Source organism: Oxyura jamaicensis, chromosome 3, assembly GCF_011077185.1.
Source record: "Oxyura jamaicensis isolate SHBP4307 breed ruddy duck chromosome 3, BPBGC_Ojam_1.0, whole genome shotgun sequence".
Lineage (NCBI taxonomy): Eukaryota > Metazoa > Chordata > Aves > Anseriformes > Anatidae > Oxyura > Oxyura jamaicensis.
Window position 1 is genome coordinate 111,059,067 of NC_048895.1, and position 25,180 is coordinate 111,084,246.

The 25,180-nt window shown below is 37.9% G+C and overlaps 1 protein-coding gene and 1 long non-coding RNA gene across 2 annotated transcripts in view; both read right to left on the bottom strand.

Moving 5' to 3' along the window:
• Positions 1-25,180, bottom strand: part of ATAD2B (ATPase family AAA domain containing 2B) — an 86,736-nt gene that overhangs the window by 4,504 nt on the left and 57,052 nt on the right. Inside the window, exons 24-28 of the mRNA XM_035322030.1 lie at positions 23,232-23,354; positions 18,571-18,708; positions 3,809-4,504; positions 2,087-2,214; positions 834-962 (exon numbers count right to left, since the gene is read on the bottom strand). Of these exons, the coding sequence (XP_035177921.1) occupies positions 834-962; positions 2,087-2,214; positions 3,809-4,504; positions 18,571-18,708; positions 23,232-23,354 (1,214 nt within the window). The remainder of the gene's footprint in view (positions 1-833; positions 963-2,086; positions 2,215-3,808; positions 4,505-18,570; positions 18,709-23,231; positions 23,355-25,180) is intronic.
• LOC118163914 lies at positions 7,441-8,869 on the bottom strand. The gene is made up of 2 exons (XR_004749246.1): positions 7,798-8,869; positions 7,441-7,689 (listed from the first exon to the last, which is right to left on the bottom strand). It is a non-coding gene; the product is annotated as an uncharacterized LOC118163914 (long non-coding RNA).

The following is a 25,180-nucleotide window of genomic DNA, read 5'->3' on the forward strand; positions in this document are numbered from 1 at the left end:
CCTACAAAGGCTGAGAGAGCTGGGGATGTGCAGCCTGAAGAAGAGAAGCTCCAGGGTGACCTCACTGTAGCCTTTAAATACCTAAAGGGGGCTTATAAAAATTATGGAAGGAAACTTTTTGCTCAGACAGTGACAGGACAAGGGGGAAGGGTTTTAAACTAAAAGATTTAGATTAGAGATTAGGAGGAAATTCTTCACACAGAGGGCAGTGAGGCACTGAAACAGGTTGCCCAAAGAGGTTTTGGATGCCCCATCCCAGGAGGTGTTCAAGGCCAGGCTGGATAGGGCCTTGGACAACCTGTTCTACTGGGTGGCATCCCTGCCTGTGGCAGGGGGTTGGAACTGGCTGATCTTAAAAGGTCCTTTCCAACCCAAACCATTCTATGATTCTACCCATAATGCCTTTCTGATACGATTTTACAGATTCCTTGTAAGACAGCTACAATCAAGCATATGTCCCATACTGCAGAAGGATGAGGGAAATTAAGTGACTTCGGAACACTGTGGAGAGCCAAGCTGACTACCTGAAAGTTCCTGTTTCTGCTCCACTCTTACTCAGCATACCCTTCTAAATGCTTCTGCATTCTATTCTCCTCTTTCTGTTCTTTTAGGTTAAATTCTTAATCCTTTTCTGAGGAAAATATTACTGGAAACAACCTGTTTTTTAAGCCATTTAATAAACGTTTAATAAATAAAAATATACTTTATTATTTTTATAAATACTTTCCTCGAAGTCTATTTAAAGCTTTTGCATGCTAGTATAACAATGAGCATAAATAGTTCTTGAAAAATTATTCTCACAAAAGTCAGATAAATAAAAAACTGTACATCACCTCAACAAGCTGTGATTTGTCATAGTCCCTACGGTGCCTGTAGATGCACTGGCTGAGGAGTGAATACAATCTCTCAAGTTGGTCAACAGTCAGGTTGTCACTTTTCTTAACTACCAAATCAAGCAGTCTCTGTTAGAATAACAAAGGTTAAAGTTAGGAGAGCTTTCATAACCATTTTTTTCTTTAAAGTACAAATCAGAGTGTAACCTATCTTCTAAAACCCTATTTTGCAAAGATATATACAAATAAAAGGGATCACAGCTGGCTAATAGTAAGGCCACTGCTTCCACGGTGATCCAAAACGACTCAACATTTCTCTTGACTTCCCTATTTACACCCACGCTTTTTTTCTTGTCTTAGATTTTATGCAGAGAATAGCTAGTGCAATGTTTGTTCTGTTTGAATGATACTTAATCCTACGACGTCTTGGTCAATAATTAAGATAAACCATAAAAACTGTCTTGATAGCTAAGTGGACATTTTTAAGAACTTACATTGACATGAACTTTTAAGAAGTGCCAAATGGAAACACAGTTGGAATTTCACTAATGTTGAACAATAGAAGAAGCAAATGGAGGAAAAATTTGTAAAACTGCTCATAAACAAATGGTGAAAGTGTGTATTTTACCATAGTAGCAGTAAATATTAAGACTTTTTTCCTAATACAACATTTCCGTTATTACCAAAGAAATTAATGTCTGTAATCCACAGCAAGCAGGGTCTAAATTTCTTAGTAGGTCAAGCTAGTTTCTACTACAAAACACAGCAAATTCTGTTGCAACTTTGCTTAAACAAACAAAACTGAAACAAAATTAACTAGCAGGAGTTCGATCTATAGCGCCAAAAGATCAGCACAAATTCCAATTTTCTTTCCAATCCACTAACAGTTCTTTCCACCAAGTATACGTCCACGGGGAAGGAGATGATGATGTTAACTCCTAATTACCAGGCCCCCAGCGGTTCTTCAGCTACTGACATGCCCAATTAACACACAATTGTAGCTTTTGGAGAAACTCTTAAAATAGTGGACTGCTGTGCCATTACTGTATTTGTAAAGGTAGTAATGATGAGGCAATAAGGATTCAGTTTTATTAACTTTTCAGCCAACAACACTGATTGACAAATCATCTTTAAAAGTTATTGCTGCCAAAAAACTTGTTCACAGTCAAAAATAAATTTTGTTTTACAGCAAAGGAAGGAAACATTTTCCATTAAGCCTGTTGGCAATCCAATTTATTTTTCAGTTCTATTACCTTTAGTCTGTCATGGTCAACAACTACAGAGGGTAAGGGATCTGATGGTTCCTCTGGGACATGCTCCAGACTTGTGGGTTTTGACAGTTCCATAGTGACTTTTCGAGTTTTCTTACTTTTCAACATACCTGTAATTTAAAAAAATAAATAAAATAATCTTGCTTGGATTTTGTGAACTATGCAAGCATGAGGATTCTGCCGGTGCACATTATTTATCAGCTTCACAGAACTCTCAAGATCTATGAGTGCACAAAGCCACAGTTCACAAAGCACAAATGAAACCCATCAACTTTAAAACTTAATTCTGAAATCTCAATGGAATATTGAACATCACTGAAGAAGTTTCTCCTCATTTCTCATTAACAATGTCAAATTATACAGCTTCTAAGAGAAGTTCACATATTAAGCTAAGTCCCAAAATCTTTCTTCTTAAGTAGTTCCAAATTCTCATCTTTCTGTCCATCATCACAGTAATCCTAACATCTGCTCTACTCCTGAAACTTCACGCTTTGGTGACACATTTCTATGTTCTTCCACCTCTGTATTAAAGCTGCTGTCCAGTTCTGTTCTGGAGAACAAAATATTTTCAAGTTTCCTCCTGATTCTGTCCCTACATTTATTCACTGTTTTTCTCCTTCTCAACTATTTAAAATGCTTTTTTTTTTTTTTTTCTTGAGGAGCTGTCTTTCCTTCCCATTTCTATAATACAGCTTTAATGTATCCAAAATACACATATTAAATTTAGAGGTGTAATGGCTCTAACTAACATACATCATACTCTTCTTCTGATATCCTTTGGAGCTTTCCTCAGCTATGCTCCTTACCCTCAGAGAAAACACATGTACACCCACAGACAACATGTACGTAGTGATATTCTCATAATTCCTATCTCTCATTAAAGCTAATTTATTTTGTAAATCTCAGCGCCCACTTTTGAAGTAAAGATTTCATTCTTTTACATAATTCTGAGAAGCTAATTAAAAAGGCAATCATGCATAAGGCTCTTATTTCTCTTCCCTGAGGAAACTATGTCTCTTTTCTTCAAAGGACATGGTCCCTTTTATGCACCACCAGGATTTCCCTTCTCTTATCTTTTTGCTGCACTATTAACTGTGTTGACTCTAAGTCCAGATACCTACCCCATTACATAAACAAGGGTGTATCTGGCTTTTCCTATTAGTTAAACTGCTTTAACTTTTGCTATGAGCAAACTCTTTTTTAAGGAAACACCACAGAAGTGAAGGGTCTCACAAGGATTCAAGATTACATGCATTCTGTAATTCTATGATCTAACATCAATGACACATTTATCATAAATCTCCACCTCAAAAAAAGTCCAAATATGTATGATATGGATAAAAATTTGTATCAAATATATCCTACAGACCAAAGCACTTATCACAGATATTTACCTGCATTGATAATAGTTTTTAAATCTTCCATTACAGTTTAAATAATGTTATCTCAATATTTACGATACTTCTCTTTAAGCATACAAAACCAGAATATCTCAAGTATGGAGATAAACTTATTCACTTAAGAGAACATTACAGCAAGTCAAAGGTGGACTTCCAATTTATTCATGTGGAATTAAATTTCATAAGCATAGTGAAAGTTTCAAATCAAGTTCGTAAAATACTGCATTATAATAACTTAAGATGTTAAAATCAAAAACATACACATTTAACACAAATAAAGAAACAGAACTGAAACAAGCTGTACCTTCTTTATCTGCTTCAGCATCTTTAGTCTCAATGTCTGTGCTCTGTAGTGCTTTTTCATTATTGCTGCAGTGTGGTACCTCAGCTTTCACAAGATCAGCTCTGTGGCTTTCACTGGAAGCTTCTGTTTTCTCCTTTGGCTGATCTTCAGATGAACATTTTTGCTTGTTACTAGATCTATCGCTGTTGTCATTGGTTGAAACAGCATCAACGGATTCCATTTTACCATTGTGACATGCTGGAACAGGCATACTTTCTAAGCTGTGTACAGATGTCTCTCCGTTTAAACAGTCCCCTTTCAATGTCGAGTCCTTCCTTAAATCCTTTTCAGTATTCAGGGTAACGCTGTCAGTTATTAACAGAGATTCATTTGAGCTCTCTTCTTCTGTGGATGCAAAATTGTTTTCCTTTCCTGATGTCCCATTGTTAAGCCTCTGCTCTGCATCTATATCCATAATATCGCAAGAGGATTCATCATTTGTCATAGAGAGGTCTCCCGTTTCCTCCCCATTCTCCTCAATGCAGTCAGCACTGATCTCTAGCTCTCCATTTTCCAGCAATTTACTGTCTTCTCCGTGGTTTTCATCATCAGCAAATTTTGCGTCATCTTCATCTTTCTTTAAATTATTGACTTTCCTCTTCTTAATAATGCCTTTGCCCCACTGTGAGCGCCGTCTTGACTTCCTCCTTATTCGAACTGAATTACAAAGGAAAAGAATAAAACTTTCAGATGCGCAGGTACCTCACCTTCAACAGACTAGTATATTAGAATATGTTCTAATATGAGGCAAACGCGTTCACAGTTCAAAGAAAAAGTCAACTGTTGACTTCAGTGTGAGCAAATCAGTACAGATACAAAGGACTTTTAGAAGTACACTGAGTTGCATACAAAACTCCTACTGTAACCCGTTTCCATGAACAACAGCCTTTCCTACTTAATGTGTTTCATACATACCCATTTGCAGGTAAATCACTAGAAGAGAACAACAAAACAATGACGTAGAACACAGTCACTCTCATTTGGGTAATGCAGAATTTAAAGACCTTATTCTCATTTCCCTTTTTACAACACCAGCTATTTGAACGCATTACACAAGGAAACACATGGAAGGGCAATCCATGAATTGACAGATAATTTGGGTTGGAAGGGACATCAGGAAGTCTCTGGCCCAACCTTCCGCTGGAAACAGGGTTAGTTAGCTATGAGGGCAGGCCAGGTTGCTCGGGGCTTTGTCCAGTCACATACTGAATACCTTCCTGAATGCAGACTAGATGACGTCCACATGTCTTATACGGATGCACAACCATTGTGTGAAAAGGCTTTTTGCTTTTTATCTGGTCAGAACCTCTCATTTCAATCTATGACCAGTGTCAATTCGAAGACATCTTCAGTTATTAGATCAACTACAGAGTAGCCCTCTCCTCAGTCTCCTATTAATTCTCATCTCTGTACTCCAGCTCACTGCACTGGCAAAACATGGCTTTAAGAAATGAAGATTTCTGTTTTAAACCCAGACCAATTTAGCAGCCCAGTCCAAAGAGAGAATGCACAAACATCTGCATTTATGCAGCAAGTCTGTGTGAAGGAGGGGAAACAGCTTCTTAATCTAGCCTCATGACCAATGCCTCCCTGTACATACAACTCAGCTTGAAGCAACTTAAGCACGTGATCCTTTTTTCATTACTCTTGCATCATTACTTTTTCACTTTTACTTTTTCCAATGCATGCTTCCTGGGCCTTTTAAAAAATCACCTAACAAGCTTCTCAGAAAAAAGTCCATCCCCAACCCCAACCTATTTACAGAAACAAAACAACCAGAGCACCAATCTGTAAGAGGTCTGGGGGCACGTCTGCAACACAATCAGCAAATACAGGAGAAGAACCATTCAAACCTAATACTGTTGTCAATGTCCTCTGCAAGAGCACTAATAAGACACAGCTCAGAAGACTAAGAAGAAGATGGGGAAAAAGAGAAACTTCTATATTCACATTCAAGTTATGATGCAGACTGCTGATGTTTTTGCAAAGTTGCAGTCAAGTGTTTATAACTGAAAATGCTAACCAACAGTTAACAGGTTAACAACTTCTACTCCATTTCAAAATCAACTATGCCGAGCACCTCCATGACGTTCTTGCTATTTGTAGGTTGCTTTGATTTATGGGGTAGTAAGTCCTATATCTGTGTCTGCCAACTTCATGCTGAGTTACAAAGATTGGCGTTCACTGCGTAGCTTTGAGGATACAAGCACTATGCAGGTACAAGTGGTGGGAATTAAATTACAAAAGTTCAGAGAAGTACAAGTATACTTCAGACCTTCCTCCCCATATGTAAGCAGGTCGTTTAACTACTACATTTAGGAATAAATTTTAACCTTTCAGTTTTAAAAGCTATCTGAAGTTACATTGCAATAAAAAAAGTTTCATTTGGAGTATGCATTTATTGATACAAATGATCTTTACTAAGAACTGTAAGATTTGAGGGGAAAACCCTCTTTTTCCAGCTACTTCGGAGATTTGATAGCAGCTTCTACAGTCAGTTTCACTGTTTTATTGGAGATGAACGACAACCTGTTCACATAACTTATCAGAAGCTAACAACCTCTCCCTTCCTTCAGCAAGAGATTTCCAGCAATCACATACACAGTAGATCTGAAACTAAACACGTAGATTAATAAACTTAGAGACAAGTTCCCCTATTAGGCAATGAGCTTATCCTCAGGTCAACTCCAAAGATGGACAAATAAAACACAGAACAGAAGAGTCTTCTCAAGGGAACGTAATGTGACTTCAATTGTATTAATTAGTAAACAAGTTGGATTTTTATAGATCCAATTATTTTGGCTTTTAGGGTAACCTTGCTATAGAAGGTAGTATTTATCATTATTAGTGACTTATACTTTTAAAATGTGCATTTACTGGCACAACTATTTTGTCCATCTGCAACCTCTACCTGAGACCCTACATTTGCCTAAGTACACAGGCACATTCCTAAAATTCCCAGGCTTGTGAGAAATCAGAGTAAGATGGAATTAATTCTTTACTACACATTTCATCAAGTATCAAGTCTTCATGAATAAGTCAGCAAGTCCAGCTAACTCCCACTCTCATGCAAACTATTCAAATCTAAGCTACAGGCCTTTTCACAGTTATGCAAGTTGCTTTCATTGTTCTTCATTAGGACACTGCAAGAAGTGTTGCAAGATCTCCTCCCAGAAGTTCTGAGGTTTTCCATTTTACGCTGCATAAAAACCAGTGAATGCAGGAAATATTTCATCCACCTCAAAGTATTCACGCAAAGCAGAGCTCTGATTGAAACATCGCTATTATTACACAACTGGTCTTTATGTCACAATTTTCACATCAATTTATACCTACAACCAACCACTGCAGTTTAGGAAATAAAACAGCTATTCATTGACAGATACTGCATAATATGCCCCCTTTTCATTGACGGCTACCACAGAATATGCCCTCTCAATGTTTAACAGTTTTTGTACTGACAAATGCAGTAATCTAGTTTTGGTTTTCACCCATGTTTAGTCAATAGCATTTGGTTAGGGCCAAAATTTTTCCTTCCCAGACACTTACACTTGTTTTAAGGAAGTATTATCGTCACCTGAATGGCCCAGACCTTTTTTTGTCTGTATGTTTCTAAGAATCAACTTTTTCCCCAACATTCAAATAAATGCCTTCCTCCTTTCAACCACTTCCATTCCAGCCACTGAAGCCTTTTTTCTTCAGGATTTCATACACGTACCTAAATCTCTGATTTGAGTTCATTTAACACCTCAGGACCCCAGTGAGGCTGATAATCCCCTAGCTAATACACCTTTGAGTACATTCTCCAGTTTTTACTTTCCTGACCGTATGAAAATAGACCTCTGGTCCTAACATACAAAGCACCCCTTCAAAAGGGCACCTTTTTGTTCTGTTCTAGACTGTATTACTGCTTTCTACAAAGCAATGCCTTTTGGGATATGAGAAGAAACTTTGGTTCCAGATCCTTAGCACCCTTAATGTTGTTACACTGATTTTCTTTCATACATAATGCGGTCAGAGGCTTGGCTCTTTCACAGTTTTCTTCTTTCAAAGGATGAGTGAAAACTGAAGTGAAGAATGCAATATTTAAAAACAAACAAAAAACCACACCAGCAGTCTTTATGTCCTGCCCAATTCCTCCAGTAAGTAAGAGTCTAGTACAAGTAGCAAGGGTTTTGAATGGAGCAGTGACTAATGGGACCAAATGTAGAAGTCTGCACAAGATTTCATTATCCACATTCTCTTTATATTCACTACAAAGAAAAAGGAACTTCTGAGAGAATGACACGGACTTGACAAACAATGGTTCAAAAAAGAAGGAGCTACCCAAGTGTAACACTGATACAAAACTGAAGGGCAAATGTTCATGGTTTGCTGCTAAATAATAAACTTAACCTGGAGTCCCCTCTCCTTCACTTTAGTGGTTATCTTCTGCAAGATCGTAAACCATCAAGAGCAGAACCACTTTTCAGCCTGGATGATTCATGACACATTGAAGTTCTCAAAAACAGAACAGGTAATGGATTACAGAAGAAAAACTAGGAGTTAACTTTGTAAAAAAAAAAAAAAAAAATACAAAAAACTAGCAGAGCATATACAATTGCAAGTTAAGGCATTAACACCTTTTCAATTATTCCTTTTAAAACTACTCATCTGAAATGTATCCATTGATACCCAGTCTTTTGGCACTATTTGTGCCAGAGGCAGTAGAAATACTATTGTCAGAGGAATCCTGCTTTTTAGAACTGAGTTTCTATAACTCAAACTATTATAATACCAATTATTCACACATGAATACATTCACTTGCTTTCTGAATTGTGGAACTCTTCTCTATAATCTTCACATAACCTCTACAGATTTGCCAAGGGGATCCGCACATCAGTTCTAGCTTCTTTCTGGTTTGCTTTTTCTGTAAGTCATTAAAAATTCTGTATGAACTGGGGTAATGACAATAAATACCTGTTTGACCACAAATCATGTACATTTCACTTGGGTTCACATGAGGCTGCTATCAAAAATAACCCTTCCCTACTCATTAATTTGTGCTAAGCTGCACAGTCTATAAAGACAGCAATTTAAGGAAATGTAATAAAATTTAATTAATTACTGAACACAAATTTACCCTACGTTTCCTTAAGCAGTAAGTGGGGTTTCTCAATTCTTCCATTCCTACCTTGAGACACCGCATTTGATGAAAGATCTCTAAACTTAAGGCAGATAGCATTTTGTGCGGAGGTGGCCTCCCAAGACTATAAAAGAAATTACCTACTTACTTCAGAAGCACTAGTCCTCTAAACTCAAGTGAAATGAAATGTGTAGCGGACTTTCAGAAATCCTGAATTCTTGCCCACTGACAGGTTCTGTTTCATGATTTTCATGCCAGTTAACATCAAGTAATGACAACATCTGGTGAACTAAGCATTCCTATCCTCTACGGTACACATCAACTCTGTCCAGAGCAAAGCAAAGCTCATTGATGCTAAATCAACAGTAAAAAACAAAGTCCAAACTCTTCCCATAATCCTGAATTATTTCCACAAGACCTAAAGGTTACTGTCACCTTACTGTTTGGTACAGTCTCAAGAAAACAGACCTCAAAAACATGGGTGCATGGCCCGGAAGCTTCAGAGTTGAGGTATATCGCCTTCCGTCACACAAGCGCAGCAGTGTGACAAAGCTGCAGACTACACAGAAGTCAAGTTGGGAAAGGAACTAGATATAATTAGAAGATTCAAAGATTGTAAATCACTAACAAGCAAGTCTGCTGCTTTAATATGGATAACTAATGAGAAGAGGCAGCAGCTGAAGCAGCTAAGTTTGTCTTGAAACTTCTGCAGTTTGACTATTACCACATATTGAGTGTAGTACAGTATTTGTGGAAGCTAACATTCTCTTTATGCTGCAGAAAAGCAGACCTTACATGCCTCTGCATTGCTTCAAAATCCATCAGACAAATGTGATTAAATGTCACTAAATGATAAAATTCACATCCATCAAACAGTAGATTTTCTGTTGTTACCTTTATTTCATAAAGGGTTGCTGGGAATTAAAATCCAATAACGATTCTCATAGCAAAAAAGATCACCATGGATCTAGATTTTGTGGTTTCAGCATCAAGAACCACTTGAAGCAACGCATATTTCATGTTTTTCTTCTGTGATCAAAACCTTGAAGTTCTTTCTGATGTCTGGTTCATAAAGTAACTTAAAACCTTGAGAAAGCATTTACAACCAACAATTTGCTCTCTTTTATGCAGCATCCAGGGTATATGTATATATACGTCCAAACCTAAGTTCCACTGTAGTTTCACTGCTTCCAGTAGTTCTATGTTCCTTACCAACAGGCACTGAACAGTCCACTTGAAAGCCTCTGGAGTTTTAAGTCAGAGTCCCAAACTGCAGTCAGAGATAAGCAGCAAGAAAGAACAGAGCACAGCTCCACAATGGCTTAAAAAGCAAAATGAGGTGCCAGCTTCCACTAACACACAAAGCCATTTCTCCCTCCAAAGCCAGCTGTAATATTTCTACCACCTCATCTGTACTCGCACTACTGTTCCTGCAGTAAAACAGATAAGGCAACTAATCTGCCTCTAGGTTTGTATTTTTTCCTGGGTTAGTTTTCAACATCTTCAGTTCCCAAACTGAGCCGTCCAGCTCTTGAATGATGGTGCTCCTCTAAAGGAGGCGGTTGGAATATGCAACCAGAAAAAAGCAAGATAGTGCCTTTGCTAATAACCTGCAGCTTGGCATGACTGTGGAACTAATCCCTAAGAGCTATACAATTTTCTTCCTAGACAGAAAGTATGAGGATACTCAAGGTACAAAACCTCAAAAATATTTAAAAAAAAAAAAACAACATGCAACAGCTTAGCATGTATGATCAACAACAGCACATGAACTGTTATATGAACTACTTGAAGAAGTTGGGCGCTTCTAAACAGGGATTAAGTTCAATAAGAAGGAGATGAAGCATGCTTCCCAAAATAAACTTGGCTGCAGCACCCCCAGTATTTCCTCCTGCAAGTGAACTGCTATCCCCTACCATTCCCTTTAACACTCTCAACTCAAGCCCTTCCCAGTATTTCTCAGCAACCTCTCCCAATATCTTCTGTTCCACCCCCAGCTAAGTAGGATGACCCCCACATCTCAGGTGTGCATGCTCTGCCTGGCCAACATGATCTTTTAACCCATCAGCTAACAAGGCAAGGCAGAACAGGTAACTACCATTTTCAATCTATAGCCTTTTCCACCAGGAGATGCATAGATTTATCCAGCTATCAATTTTCACAAAACCTGGAGGAATCTCATCTTTCAGACCTCAACTCCTGTCAAATCTGTCTGAACCAGGCTAAATGATTTGGAAGTTATTACAGGAGCAGAGATGGACAGGAAGGATAGGTATTATTTTATTGGGAAACCAAGCTAAAAATATAATTTACATGAAACCATCAGAGTAATTATGTTAGCTAAGTACATGACAAGACAGTCACACAGGAAGATTAAAAAGAAAAATGAAGTCAGAAGAGAAGAGACAATCAGATTAATACCACCCGTAAAGATCAGTTATAGACGTTCCACCTCTATAGCTCTGCTCATTTTCCCTCTGCTGAGTAGCTTTTTACAATAGCAACTATTACAGCTATTTACATTTTCGGTACATTTAGGAAGTTCTTAAGGATTACTGAATGATATCTTCCCTGCTGCAAGAGAGCCATGAACAAACACTGCAACTTCAACATTGTAGGGAGAAAATTTGTGCAGACAAAGCTCAGAGATGAAGCTGGTCAGTACCCTGGGGGACAAGAAAGAGGACTTTTTTTATTACGTTAACAGCAAAAGGAGGACCAGAGATAACTTTGGCCTCTTCCTTGATGAGGACGGACACTTCACAAATAGGGACACAGACAAAACAGAGGTATTTAAAGCCTTCTTCACTCCTGTCTTCAACACTGATGGTGGGCCCTGGAACTTCTATGCTGGAGGTCTGTGACTGGAGGGACAATGAACTCACAATCAACTCCAAACTTGTGCAGGATTTGCTACTCCAGCTGGATGGATACAAGTCTACAGAGCCTGACTGGATTCATTCAAGGGTATACAGAGAGCTGGCTGATGTCATTTTAAGACCTCTCAATTATTTTTCCAACACTCTTAGGAATCTGGAGAGATCCCAGGTGACTGGAAGCTGACGAGTGTCCCGGTTTTCAAGAAGGGCAAGAAAGAAGACCCTGGTAATTATAGGCCTGTCAGTGTCACTTCAATGCCTAGTAAAATTATGGAGAAGATTATTCTGAGAGTTACTGAAAAACACATGAAAGACAACACAGTCAGTGGACATGTGACAACAGTGGACAACAGAGGTCCACAATGGGAAGTCCTGCTTAACAAATTTCATTTCCATTTATGACAAGTATCCAGTTGACCAAGGGAAGCCAGTTGATGTCATCTTTTTGGATTTCAGCAAAGCTTTCCATATGGTTTCTCACAGTATGCTTCTGGACAAAAAGTGTAGCATACAGCTGGACAAACACACAAAGCAATGGGTGAACAACTGGCTGACAGCTCAGGCAAAAAGGGTTATTACGTAAATGGGGTTACATAAGGCTGGTGGCCAGTCAGTAGGGATCCCCAGGGCTCCATTTCAGCATCAGTTCTCTTTAATGATTTCATAAATGGCTTGGATGCAGGACTTGAAGTCAGACTAAGTGAGTTTGTGGATGATATTAAATTGGGAGGAGCTGCTGACTCCCTCAAGGGTAGAGAGGTCTTGCAGAGAGACTTTGACAAACTAAAGGACTTGGCAATCACCAACTGCATGAAGTGTAAGAAGTGCTAGATTCTGCAGCTGGGATGGGGTAATCCCAGATATATGTACAGACTAGGAGTACAAGAGGCTCACAGAAAAGGATCTGGGGGGTCTGGTTGATGGCAAGTTGAATCTAAATCAACCATGTGTCCTGGTAGCCATAAGGGCCATCCATATCCTGCACTGCATCAAGCACAACACTGCCAGCTGGTCAAGGGAAGAGACTGTCCAGCTCTGCTCTGTGCTGCTGCAGCCTCACCTTGGTGCAGTTTCAGGTGCCACAATATAAGAAAAACAAACGTAAAACTATTAGAGAGTGTCCAAAGGAAGAGCCCAGAGGACAAGATGTATGAGGAGTGGCTGAGGTCCCTTGGTTTGTTCAGCCCAGAGCAGAGCAGACTAAGGGAGGCCTCATGGCGGCCTGCAGCTCCCTCACAAGGGGAGTGGAGGGGCAGGCGCTGAGCTCTGCTCTCTGGGGACAGCGACAGGACCTGAGGGAACGGCATGGAGCTGGGACAGGGGAGTGTCAGGCTGTGGGTTAGGGAAAAGTTCTTCACCAAGAGGGTGGTCAGGCACTGGCACAAGCTCCCCATGGAAGCAGTCACGGCACTGAGCCTGCTGGAGTTTAAGAACCATTTGGGCAATGCTCTCAGACATAGGGTTTGATTTTTAGGAAGTTCTTGTTGAAGCCAGGAGTTGGAACTCCATGATCCTTGTGGGTCCTTTCCAACTCACAATATTCTATGATTCTCTGACTTTAATCTCATAAGTGTAGGACAGGCTCCTACTTCGCATTAATTAAAATGACACATTACGAAATTATTTTCTATCACAGAACTGAAAGGCTGTGGTTGCTGGTTGGTTTCTGTGTCAGGGAAGCAAATGAAGAAAGTAAATAGTTGCAAATGGATGCGAAGAAATGGGCAATCTGCAGACAAAAACATTGCACAAGCTCTTTGAACTATTTAAAGCAAACATTGCTAAAGTCTTCAGATGGGAGGAAGGAATATGATATTATCTAAAAGGTTTGACAACTTTTTATTGCATTACTAATTTGTACCACTTACGGTAAAAAAATAAAACTCAAAAATATCTTTTCCACAAAATCTATCTTTTCACCATGTTTATAAAAAAAAACATAGTGATAACGCTTGCAGGCAAATCTTGTTCTTAAGAGACACTGAACAATCTTGGATTACTGAGTTAGAATGAGATGAATAGCAAGCGAATATAAAAAAGGCACTGATCAGGTAAATTGCGGGACTGTTTGCCTTCCATCAGAACAAAATGACATTCAATTAATTCAAGAGGCAGAGTATTTAATAGTGATAAAAGACAATTTCTTTGCCACTAGGTACCACTACCTCCAAAAGTTTGATGGGATTCCAAAAAAGAATTAAGCAGACGGGATTTATAAGAACACCTTCAAATTCACTAAATGGGATTTTAAATTAGAAAAATTACAAAGCCTATGGGTTTAAACAACCATTAACTAACTCAGAATTGGCTAAGATGGTATTTTCTTCAAAATGAGGCAGTCCAAGTAATTTCTATTTCTCAAATGTTTGCAGCTTCCTTTTAAAGCATCCAGTTGAAGCCAGTGTCAGATTCAGATCAAACTACTCTCCAACCAGAATGTGCACTCCTAAACTACCAAGAAAGAAATTATTAAAAAAAATAGAGATAGTTGTCTCAGCTCTGAGTAAAGATGTCCTCAAATTCCACAAAAGATTTTTTAATAGTGTTTGTCAAGTCGCAGTACCTGCCTCTGTCTCAGGTGCGTTGTGAGAATTAATCCAAGTCAAATCCCTTTTCTGGAGAGCAGGGGAAAAGAAAACAGTAGCAGAGTATGGGATTCATGGTTCTGGCAAGGCATGAGCAGCTACTGCAATTTTAATATTAATACCTGGATAACTTAACATGCAGCACACACATTCTGCGTTAACTGACACAGAACTAGGCAAAAATGGAGAAAGTTAAAATAATAAACATCTTAGGGCATCTGGTCTGCCATGTCCTTTGGTAAGACACTGCTACAGTCATATGAATGCCTGAAGTACAACAATCGCTGACATCACTGTATCAGAGAGGTCAAAAAAAGAGAGTAAACCGATCAAAATCAGACAAAGACTGAGAAAGAAATGGCTTCTGAGAAAGATTACAAAAGACCTTTTTCCTTTCTAAAAATCTTTTGGAAAGACACTCCCTCTAAACAAACAAAAAAAAACAACCACTTCCTTTCCACTATAAAGTAGAACATATTTTCATATAGGAGCAAAGATCAACATTTAGCTCAAACCATGTAAGAGCGTGCAAAATATTATTTATCTGGGAACTAAGTTTCTTTTCGCAGCAGTTTATTTCCCTATTAGATCTCCCTGCAGATCTTTCTACAGAGAACACTAATCACTTTAATTATTGGGAAAAGTCGGTGTAGTGTTTACTTCATATTTCATAAAATGAATTTTATCCACAACTTTTTTTTTGGAGTTCACCTAACACAATACATTCTAATTTTTTTTCTTGCTGCAAATGCAATTTTCACATGGACCAGCTATCATATTTATCATGCTGCATGAAAGACATTTCCTCTGCAAGGAAAACAAAATCTGCAGTCTATCACTACAGTATATTATTGTTGAATACTGCAACAAAATGATAAGAATGGAAAATCAAATCTTCCCTGTACGGTTTAGTTGTATGTAACATTTACAGGAAGGAACTGCAAGAAAATGAAATAATATGCAACATACTCCATCTACTGGCAAGATACAGTAGTAGGACAAATTTTTACTATACAGCATGGTAATAATTAAAGAGATAGTGACGTTTTACAGGCTGAAAGGTACCTAAATCACTTAGCACTTATTAATTTACCAGACGCCCAAAATTTCACATTGCTAATAGTTGCTTTTTCCCCGCATACACACAAACGCAAAGCCAGACTCCTCTCACAGATACCCAGTGACAAGAGACAACGGGCACAGATTGACAAACAAGACATTCAATTACAAAGAAAGAAAAAAAAAATATTGTGATGGTAACCAAGCACTAGAAAAGGTGTTGCAGGCATGTCATGGAACCTCCATTCTTTGAGATATTCAAAACAAAACTGGATGCATCCCTGCTCAACCTGCTCTGAGGAGGGGAGTTGGACCAGATGATCTTCAGAGGTCCCTCCCAGCCACAGCAATTTTACGATTTTTTGATCTTACAACTACTTACATCAACCTTTTGAAATACGCCCCATTGTGTGTTCCCATCGGAACATTTGCACTTTTCTCAAAATATGCAGTCAATACTGATACATATTAAGTCATCTGTGGCAGAACGCTCCCAAATGAATTCTCAGCAACTTCTGATAATGTAATACTTTTAAAACTCATCTGTACTGTAATACATAACCCACCACAGGTGTTACTTCAACAAGGGATATGGAAGTTGCAGATTAAATTTAACTCAAGAACATTTATCACAGTGTCTTCAAATAGAACTACAGATCTTGTGCCACATTTCTGATAGCCCATATGGTCTAATCAAATGAAAACAACTAAAATATATTTAGCAAAACTAAATACATCACAAAACAATAGTTAACTATAAATCTAAATAGTATTACATACAAAATACATAATCTCAAAGAACAAACCAAAACTAAAACCCATTCTTTACTGTATTATCTCTGAAACATAAACAGGGATTTAAAATGGGTGAGGCTGCTACACTATCTGTAATCCACCGTGTTTCTAGAGAAGATGCCTGACAATCATTTCCTTTTGAGGCTCTCAAGCATTTCATCTGAATTGACTTTTTTAAAGCTGTTTTCTAAAATACTCTAAACAAAGCTCCTAAAGAAATACTGTCATCAAGAAAATAATGTTACTGTTGACAATTAAAACCAAAAACAAACACTAGACTAGGACCAAAAAAAAGTTACCTAAGGAAAAAAGAATTCAAATTCAAACATAAAAAGGGAAAAAATAGAAAGGAAGATTTTAGATTTTCATAATTATTATTTGGAAAGTAAAACTTTTATCCCACGTAACTAAAATACATGAATCGCTGTCCTTGTTCCTCTGCTTCTGTAATGCATATTAGTCTTCAAAAATCTTAATTCTTGACCACATTCTCCACCTCTAAATCATCTCTGTTCTGAAATCTCTTCTCTGAACTACCCTATTCCATACCTATACTTTGCTGCTCTTTGAGCTCCCTTACCATTGGCCCTGTTATGTTCTCACTCTATCCTAGCTCCTTCCTCCAATCCCTCTTCTAGACTGTTTCTCTTCCAAGTTTTTCTGTGTCTATTGACCTTACCACATCAGTCTTGAAGTGTGCCCATGTGCTACCTGAATCCCTTCTGCAGATTTCTGACCGCTCATCAGTTCCAGGTTCTCCCTCTTGATTTCTGCATGTACCACATCACTCCTAGAGTAGCCACCCTGCCCAGACTCGTCTTAAAAGGACAGATTTTCATTTGTTTGTATTCCCAAACATCGCTAAGCCTCTAATTTTATTGTCTTACAATCTACCTCACCAAAATGCTAGCAGAAAGGGTGCCTTCGGCAAGTTCCCTCACTCGATGGCTCTAGTCTTCAAACAACCACCACTGAACCCACAGCACAAGATGAAGAATAGTAGAGGTAGAAGAGCTTCTTTTTATGCAGTAATAACCACTAAAAGCCACTCGCTCTTCAAGACAGATGTCCACCTTGATGGTCTACAACCACTCCTGTTTGCTGCGCAGCAGCCACAGCCAGGCAAGATCAACCAGAGTTAATCTCCATCTTGGGTTTCAGAGCATACTAAGAACATTGCGAACCCCTTCTCTCTGTTTTGTCAAACAAATGCATAGCTTTGATCAACATAATCAATATATTATATAATAGCTTAGTCGAGCCGTAACTCTGTACGGGTGGCTTTAATTCCTTTAGCAGAAAAAAAATCACAGCTGTAGGAAATAAAATTATACACCTGTAATTAACTATTTGACATCAATGCTATAGTTTACATTAAAAAAAAAAAAATGCAATTCTGGGGAGTTATCCCCATACCTAGAAACTTTTGTACAAGGGAAAAGCATTATCAGGGTGAAGACAAACACCGATAAAAATGTGATTATTCCAATCTACGTAGTCGTTTGCCTATTAAGCACCCATTTGATGTTTCTGTTAGTAATAATAGATTCCACATCTTCAGCAGGGAAGCCATGTACAACTATCAGAATATCCCTCATATACACGTTCTTGTGGACTTCATCTCACAAGTTTACTGTATTTACCTGTTGTGATCAACTCACCTCTTGAAAATAATTAGCAGTGCCTTCAATTAGCTACAACACAGTTAAGCAGTCATACTCTCCACACAATTCTAGAGACTTTGACCAATTAATTGGACTAATCCAGTAGGCTGCATCAAGAGTATCTTAACATCCTCCATGGTAGTGACTATTGAAAGCCAATTCCCATAAAGGAAAATACAGCTGAATTTATAACTGGCTTTCTAACTTTTAGCATAATAATGTATGCTTTGCAGACAGGAAGTGACTAGTGCATGTGACAGAGTACAATGCAGCACGCAGCTACATACCTTTCACTATATACATGCACTAAACAAATCTCAGTCAGCCAACAGATAGAAGTGATCACCTCATTATAGAGAAAATAGTTTTCTTCTTTAAAAATGAAATAAAAACATTATAAAAACAGTTATTCTTTATTACAAAAACGGAAATCCTACTTCCTTCCAGCTTCTTGGGCAGAAATTTCTTATCGTCAGAAAGAATATTTCTTAAAATTCCGTGTTTCGTGCTTAAAATTACTTTTGGACATAATCAGTAAACATTAGTACAGACATGTGAAACGTCTGCCATTGGAGGTGTCTGCAATTTTGCACAATTTTCAACTGAGGTACTCACATGCACATTTATTTGCAGAGTTGGGCCACACCGTCATTGTGGGTTTTTGTTTGTTCCGAAATGCCTCTTCAACTCTTGCTTCTGTTTTCCGTACAGTGGAACCATGAGGATTTATTTGTTCTGCTGTTACTGATAAGCCTGCATACAGAAGATAACCATACCTATTTAAATAAACCAAGCTGAAAAAAATCTACTGCATTTTAAAAGAAAGTTGGAATACCATGCTGCAATAAGAACACATCAATTAATATTTAGTTGGACATTCAAAAGGAAGATTAGAATCAAGAATATTTGTTTTCTACTGACAGAACAACTTATTCGCTGCATGGTCTTAAAACTGTCAGCTCTGACGACTTAGAAAAATATGACTGTTTCTCACACTTGGGTCCCCAAAGATTGCACTCTTATCTACATTTCCTCTATAAAATAACTTCTTATTGACAGTTTCAATTTTTCTTAATTTTAACCAGATGATTTAAAATAAGTAGCAATTCATAACGGCATGGTATGCCATGTCAAAAGGAGTAGGTAAAGAAAAACTTGCACTGTCATCATGATCTATGTTAGGTAAAATGGATTCACTTCAGAGTCAGTATGAGCCCTGAGATTAAGAAAAATGTGATTCTGCTTTTAACAAGGTCTGTTATGCTTTCTATAATACAAGTTCATCTCATAGCTTCTAGTACTTTCCAGGATTTTTAAATCCTAAAAACGTGCGCTTCATATTGGTTACGCACATATTAAAGATATAAACATACTTCTCAAGTTTCATACTTGTGTTCTAGAATTTGCTATCCATCCACTAGAAGTCATCTTAAATGTCATACCACATCTCCAAAAGTAGCCAATACAAAATGACCAAGCACAGGCAAGAAACTCTAAAAGTGACAGAAGCAGAAATGAAAAGATTGACAAAGGAATTCTCACCTAACAGTCAACAGGTAAAGCACACGTTTCTAGGTACTAATAAAAGTATTTTAAGCTACATATGAAATACATTTCTTTACTCAAAACACCCATCACTTCTACCTTGTTATCTGCTGGTTTCAACAAGAAGCTGCAAATTCCAAAATCTAGTATACATATTTTTTGATTTACCAACTTAGAATTTGTTATCCTTAGGTTAACACTCTTTCAACAACAGCACCTCATTTCTGTAATACAAGAACAAGAGATTCTAGTTTAACTTCTAGACACTAATTCTATTACACAGTTTATCATTTTGATACACTGTAGTACTTTGAGACTGGTCAGCAGTCCCAGTATTGAATAAAAATAGCAGATCTGACAAAAGTATAGGAAAGGTGCATCTATTCAGTACATACTTCTGTTTGGAACTGTGGTGAAAAAAAAAGCGATGCAGAAAATACCTTCCATTTTAAAGCTATGTACGATTGCTAAAAAACTTGCCAAGATAATTGTGAAGAAAATGGATAGAGAAGTTTTTGGCCTAATCTTCAGTAGTTCCTGGAAATAAATTAAGAGCTAATAAATGCACAATTCAGAAAATCAATGGCTTTCCAACTGGGCAAAGTTTAAAAAGCCTACAATGTGTGTCACTGGCCTTGTAAGCTCCTCTGAGATCAGAAACACTGCAGAAAATTGCCAGAGAATTTGTCAGTAGCCTCACAGAGATCAGCTTGCTCGATTCCATCCAAATCTCATGATGAATGTTGAAGTCCTTCCAAACTTAACCAAGAAAATGCTGGCCAAGATCTGAGTTTGAGGCATATTCTTCCTGTCAAGAGGACAAGTTTCCTTTCTGATGGTCACATCCATCTACCCTGATGCCATCTCCGACTATAATGCTACTTCAACCTCTTCTGAGCTGGTATTAATGCAAGTTTTATAGTCAGTCCAAGAACTGGTAGTAGATTCACGTGGCAAGTATCTGGACTTGCCTCCCTCATAGTCCAACGTTGGTATTATTGCCCTTCTTTCACAAGGGTCCTGTTGGCAGGCTAAAAATTTTAATAACAGTAAGGCTTTATGACAAGATCCATGAACAAGCTGAGTCCAGACACCTATGTGGTGAAACATGAACACAAAGTCTTTTTTCTTCCAGACTTTACACATTAAAGGAAGGAATTAATCTTTAAAGGAAGATTAAGAGAGATGCTTAGGGTACTCCAGGCTGAAAAAAGGCCCGTTGTGCATTATACCATGATGCCCACTCTCTATGACCTCAGTCTCAACATTCATTTAAGGCTTTGCTTGCACATCTCTTGTTTATATTAAAAAGAAGTACTTCAGCATTCAGTTACCCACAATCTTGTATATTAGTCAGGAACAAGACTGGCTGCCCATTTCAGCATGATTTCATTGGGTAGCTCCGCTCAGGCAAACTGGTATGAGAAACCACCCTTGCATGTAGGAAAACAGCTGCACAAAGCTTTTGGACTGCAAAAATCTTTGTCTACACTGCTTACACAGTTGTTGTTTGTTTTGTTTTTCCCTACCTATTTCTACACTGAAACATTTCACTATTTCCAAACGTACTCTTATTGTGAAGCAGAGGAAAGGTAAATACCATCTGGGGATCACTCCTATACCTGGCCTTCTGGTAATCAATCCAATGAAGAAAACAGAAGTCCCTTAACAGCCTTATGGACATCCAATCAAAAGTAGAAAATACAAGCACATGCCTTTGTTGTCCCTTGTCCAAAGTGTTCTAAACAGGGTATGTCAGAAGCCTAGAACAGCAGATACACTGTGATTTTACAGGTCTATTGTCTTGTGACCATATTCTGTCAGGCAAAATGGGAGTAATAGCAAGGTTGATCAGCTTTCGCATGTCTTCCATCCACTACAACTATCAGTTCCAAAATTACATGCCTGAAGTGACATCTTCTTGATGTTCTACATCACAATATTTGACACTACCCATGCTCCATGGATAGGACAATTTCTTGGGCTTGCCTTATAGCTTGAGTTTTCCTCATACCTCAAGAGCTGCATGTTTTTCTTCATTCATAACCAGTTAATTTAACATATCTTCTTTCATGCACTCTAAATCTTCCATCCTTGCTAATCCAGTATGTGATCTTGGCCTTCTGCACTCTGCTTCTGGACCATCCAAGGCTCATTTGTTCATGAAACTAACAGAATGTGGTCCAAAAGGACAAGCCTCTTTGAAACATGACTTGCAGGTTATCTGTGACACTGTTAACAGTCTGTATGCCTATGTCTGAAATGCGTTTAGAAGCCCATCCACTGTCATATGTCAGCTCTTGTCAGCCACAAACTGCTGCTGCTAGTCATAAACCTGTATCTGAAGGCCCACTTAGCAGCATCAGACACCAAGAGTACGCTTTTTCTGATGTAAGAAGTTCATAGCATGACAACAACAGCCTTAATTACAGCTTCTGAACACCCACCTCTTGCAAGAGGATCAGCAGGTTTTGCCCCCAGAAGTTTGTATTATTTGGTCACTGCCACTAAAAGGAAGGCAGCATTCCAGTCTGCTCTTGGGAGGCTTGCAAGGAGCAACTACAAGCTATAGAGTCACCCTCCGTAACAAAGAGCTCTTACACACAGTTACTTTTAACCTCAGAAGCAATAACCTTTAGCAATCATGGGGGACTCACAATGGATAATCAACTGAGTATAGCTCTCAGTGTGACACCAAGGCCAGAATTGTGAACAGCCTTATACTTTTAATAGAAAAGCACAGAAGAGAAAAGAAAGCATTATATTAGTTCAATTTTACAACCACAGTGAATTACAATTGGTTCTCTTATCCACAATCCAAGATGCACATGGGAAACTTATACAGAATTAGACAAAAATGCATGACTGAATATGAAAATAAAAGGAACTCTATCTGTCTAAACCTGAAGAAGAGAAAGCCTACAGATACTTGCATAGTTCAAAGACATTTATTAATAAAGGGTCTTCAGTCTCCTGACAAAAGTATTTCAGGAACCTGCAAACATCAGTTAAGACTGGCCAAATTCAACCTAGAAATCAATGCCTTTTTTTTTTTTTTCTTTTTTTTTAAACCAAAGCAAGAACTGAAGCAGAAAACAACTTAGCAAGGCAAAGCTAGAATTACTGAAATCAGTAAGCCTTGAATCAGCACGAGTTTTGATTCAAATGTTACACTTCAGTAGTTTGCAACCTTTTTCAATTTTCAGAAAAAAATCCAGGAGGTACAGAAACTTTCATGTAAACAAAGACCTGCTGGCAGTATGTTTGGGTTTACAATTACCTCTTGTGGTTGCTTTAGAAGCCGTCCACAGCCTTGGAAGTCTACGGACTACATGTTTAAAACAACTGCACTGATTTAAACAAAAATTAAGTCATTGATATCCTCCAATGGAGAGAGCTCTATCTCCTGGGTTGGGACTATTAGACTGTCAACCTCATTTTCCCCTCTGTGGATTTAACAGGTATGTTTATCTGTTCACTGTGTTCAAGGGTACTTTTTGTAGCAACATGCAATTCATCCTTCTTTACAAAAAAAGGATGGTACCCCATCAGACCAACTCACATAGCTGGAAGAAGTAGACAATTTTTGAGCTCAGTCATCCTTTAACAGGTACTGCCTGAGTCCCACATGCACTCCATTTTTCATCTTAAATTTAAATTTTCATACGGACATTTGTAAATTGCCTTCTATCTCACTTATGTTGTGCTATAATAAATGAAACTAAACATACCTCTTTTTCTTCTCGCTTCCTTGATTTCTTCACACATCTTATTAAATTCTGGATCCAGTTCAGCAGCAATGATAGCATGAGCAGTGTCCTTCAACGTACAAGCTCTATGTCTAATTATTTTATCTAGAGAACAGGACAGCACATTTGTAAATTTTATCACATTTATTAAAATACTTCATCATTTGTACGTAGGTTTGTATTGTATATTACAACATTGACATAGATGAAACTAGGAAATATTATAAATGTATGAAAACAGAGACGGATCAATACCATAGCATGCTCAAAAATTACAACCCAAGTATTTAAAAGTAGTTTTCACAAGAACAAATTGTTAATTTAATCAATAGTGGCATTTCTAAAACAAATGAAAACAGTGAAAGATGAACACACTTAAATCAACTTGCAGGTCTTAGAAACTTGGTAAAATCAGCAGATCTAGCCAGTTTCCAAAGGCAGAACTAAACAGAATAACTGAGTACAGTGCGGTGTCCCAAGTAACTTGTCCAGGATTAAGTTTACCCACTGAGGTGTAGGAACTTCCATATACTTACACAACCTGCAAAACTGTATTGGTCATCCCCTGATTCTGTAAGGTTGATCTGGATTACACGCCTCACTTTTTTTTTCCTCCAAACCTTATTCTGTAATTTATATTTAACAAACAGTAGAAAATCCAAAATCTTGCTTGAACAGATTACTTTACTGCTGATCTCAAATAGTTATTTCTCATTTAAATCCATTGAGAAAGAATGGCAAGAAATGAAAATGTAGCAAACTTGAAGCTTATGTCTACCTGGGGAACAGGACAAAGTATTGCCCACACTAGAAGCCTACATGTGACTCATGGAAAAATATTTGTACAGAGAAAACCTCTTCCCATGTATTTGAAATAAACAAAAGAAATTCTTCCAACACTGTTTAAGTATTTGAAAAATAATTGTAACTTAGGAAGTAAGCCTGTATGTGGAGAAAACTGACATCTGGAATGCTGCTTTTCAATGAAATCTGCAACACTTACTATTTACTTTTAGTACAAACATTTAATTTGTCAGTTCATCCATACTGAATTACTTTTTCCAGCTGATGGAGATCCTTCAACAGCAAACACCAATATTAATGTCTACAACATAATTTGCAGATTTAATCTGTTTAATCACTGAAGACAACAATTAAGAATATCAATGAACATTTATTAAACATGGCTTATAAACTTAGAAACAGCAAATTTTACTGATCGAAAAACTGCCAAGTCAAAAAGAATACCAGTATCCAGCCCAATTGAGTCCTAGACATGTTTTCTGGGGAAATCTACTACTGTTTAAATTGACTGGAAACTAGAACCTTTTTTTTTACCCCCATGTATCAGTGAAGCATTTTGTTTTACAATTGCAAAAAATACGTCTGCATTGTTCACAGATGTAATTTTGCGATGCTAGATTTTAAAAAGTCACTCAGAAAATAAAGTTTAACATGTCCTCCCAAAAGGAGAGGAAAGAAGCCTCTAGGCTTTGAAGCTCTAATGAGAACAAGGGGGTTAGGTTAGGTTTCAGGTTTTGATTAGAAGATTACTGTTGAAACAACCCTCCCCAAAACCAGGTTGGTAGAGTCATACCAACACACTGTATTTACATTACCCTACCACAAAGCACCATCAGTGTAAGCACAAATTCATTCATGCTACCATCGGTTTTACATCAAACACTCCAGAGGCACAGTTGCCCAAGTTTAGACCAGCCATTTTACTGAAAAGAATAAAACACCACAATGAGATTCCATGCTGGCAAATATTTTGGAGCTTTTGAAGGGAGTACTTGATTGAGGTACTGCTTTTCTCACGTCCTGTGATAGACAAGGCTTTCCCACAGACAATGCAAAGATGTGAATGCTAATATGTCTAATCCACAAAGGTTGTTCCCATGCCTTTAAGAATGGAAACAGGGTGTCAA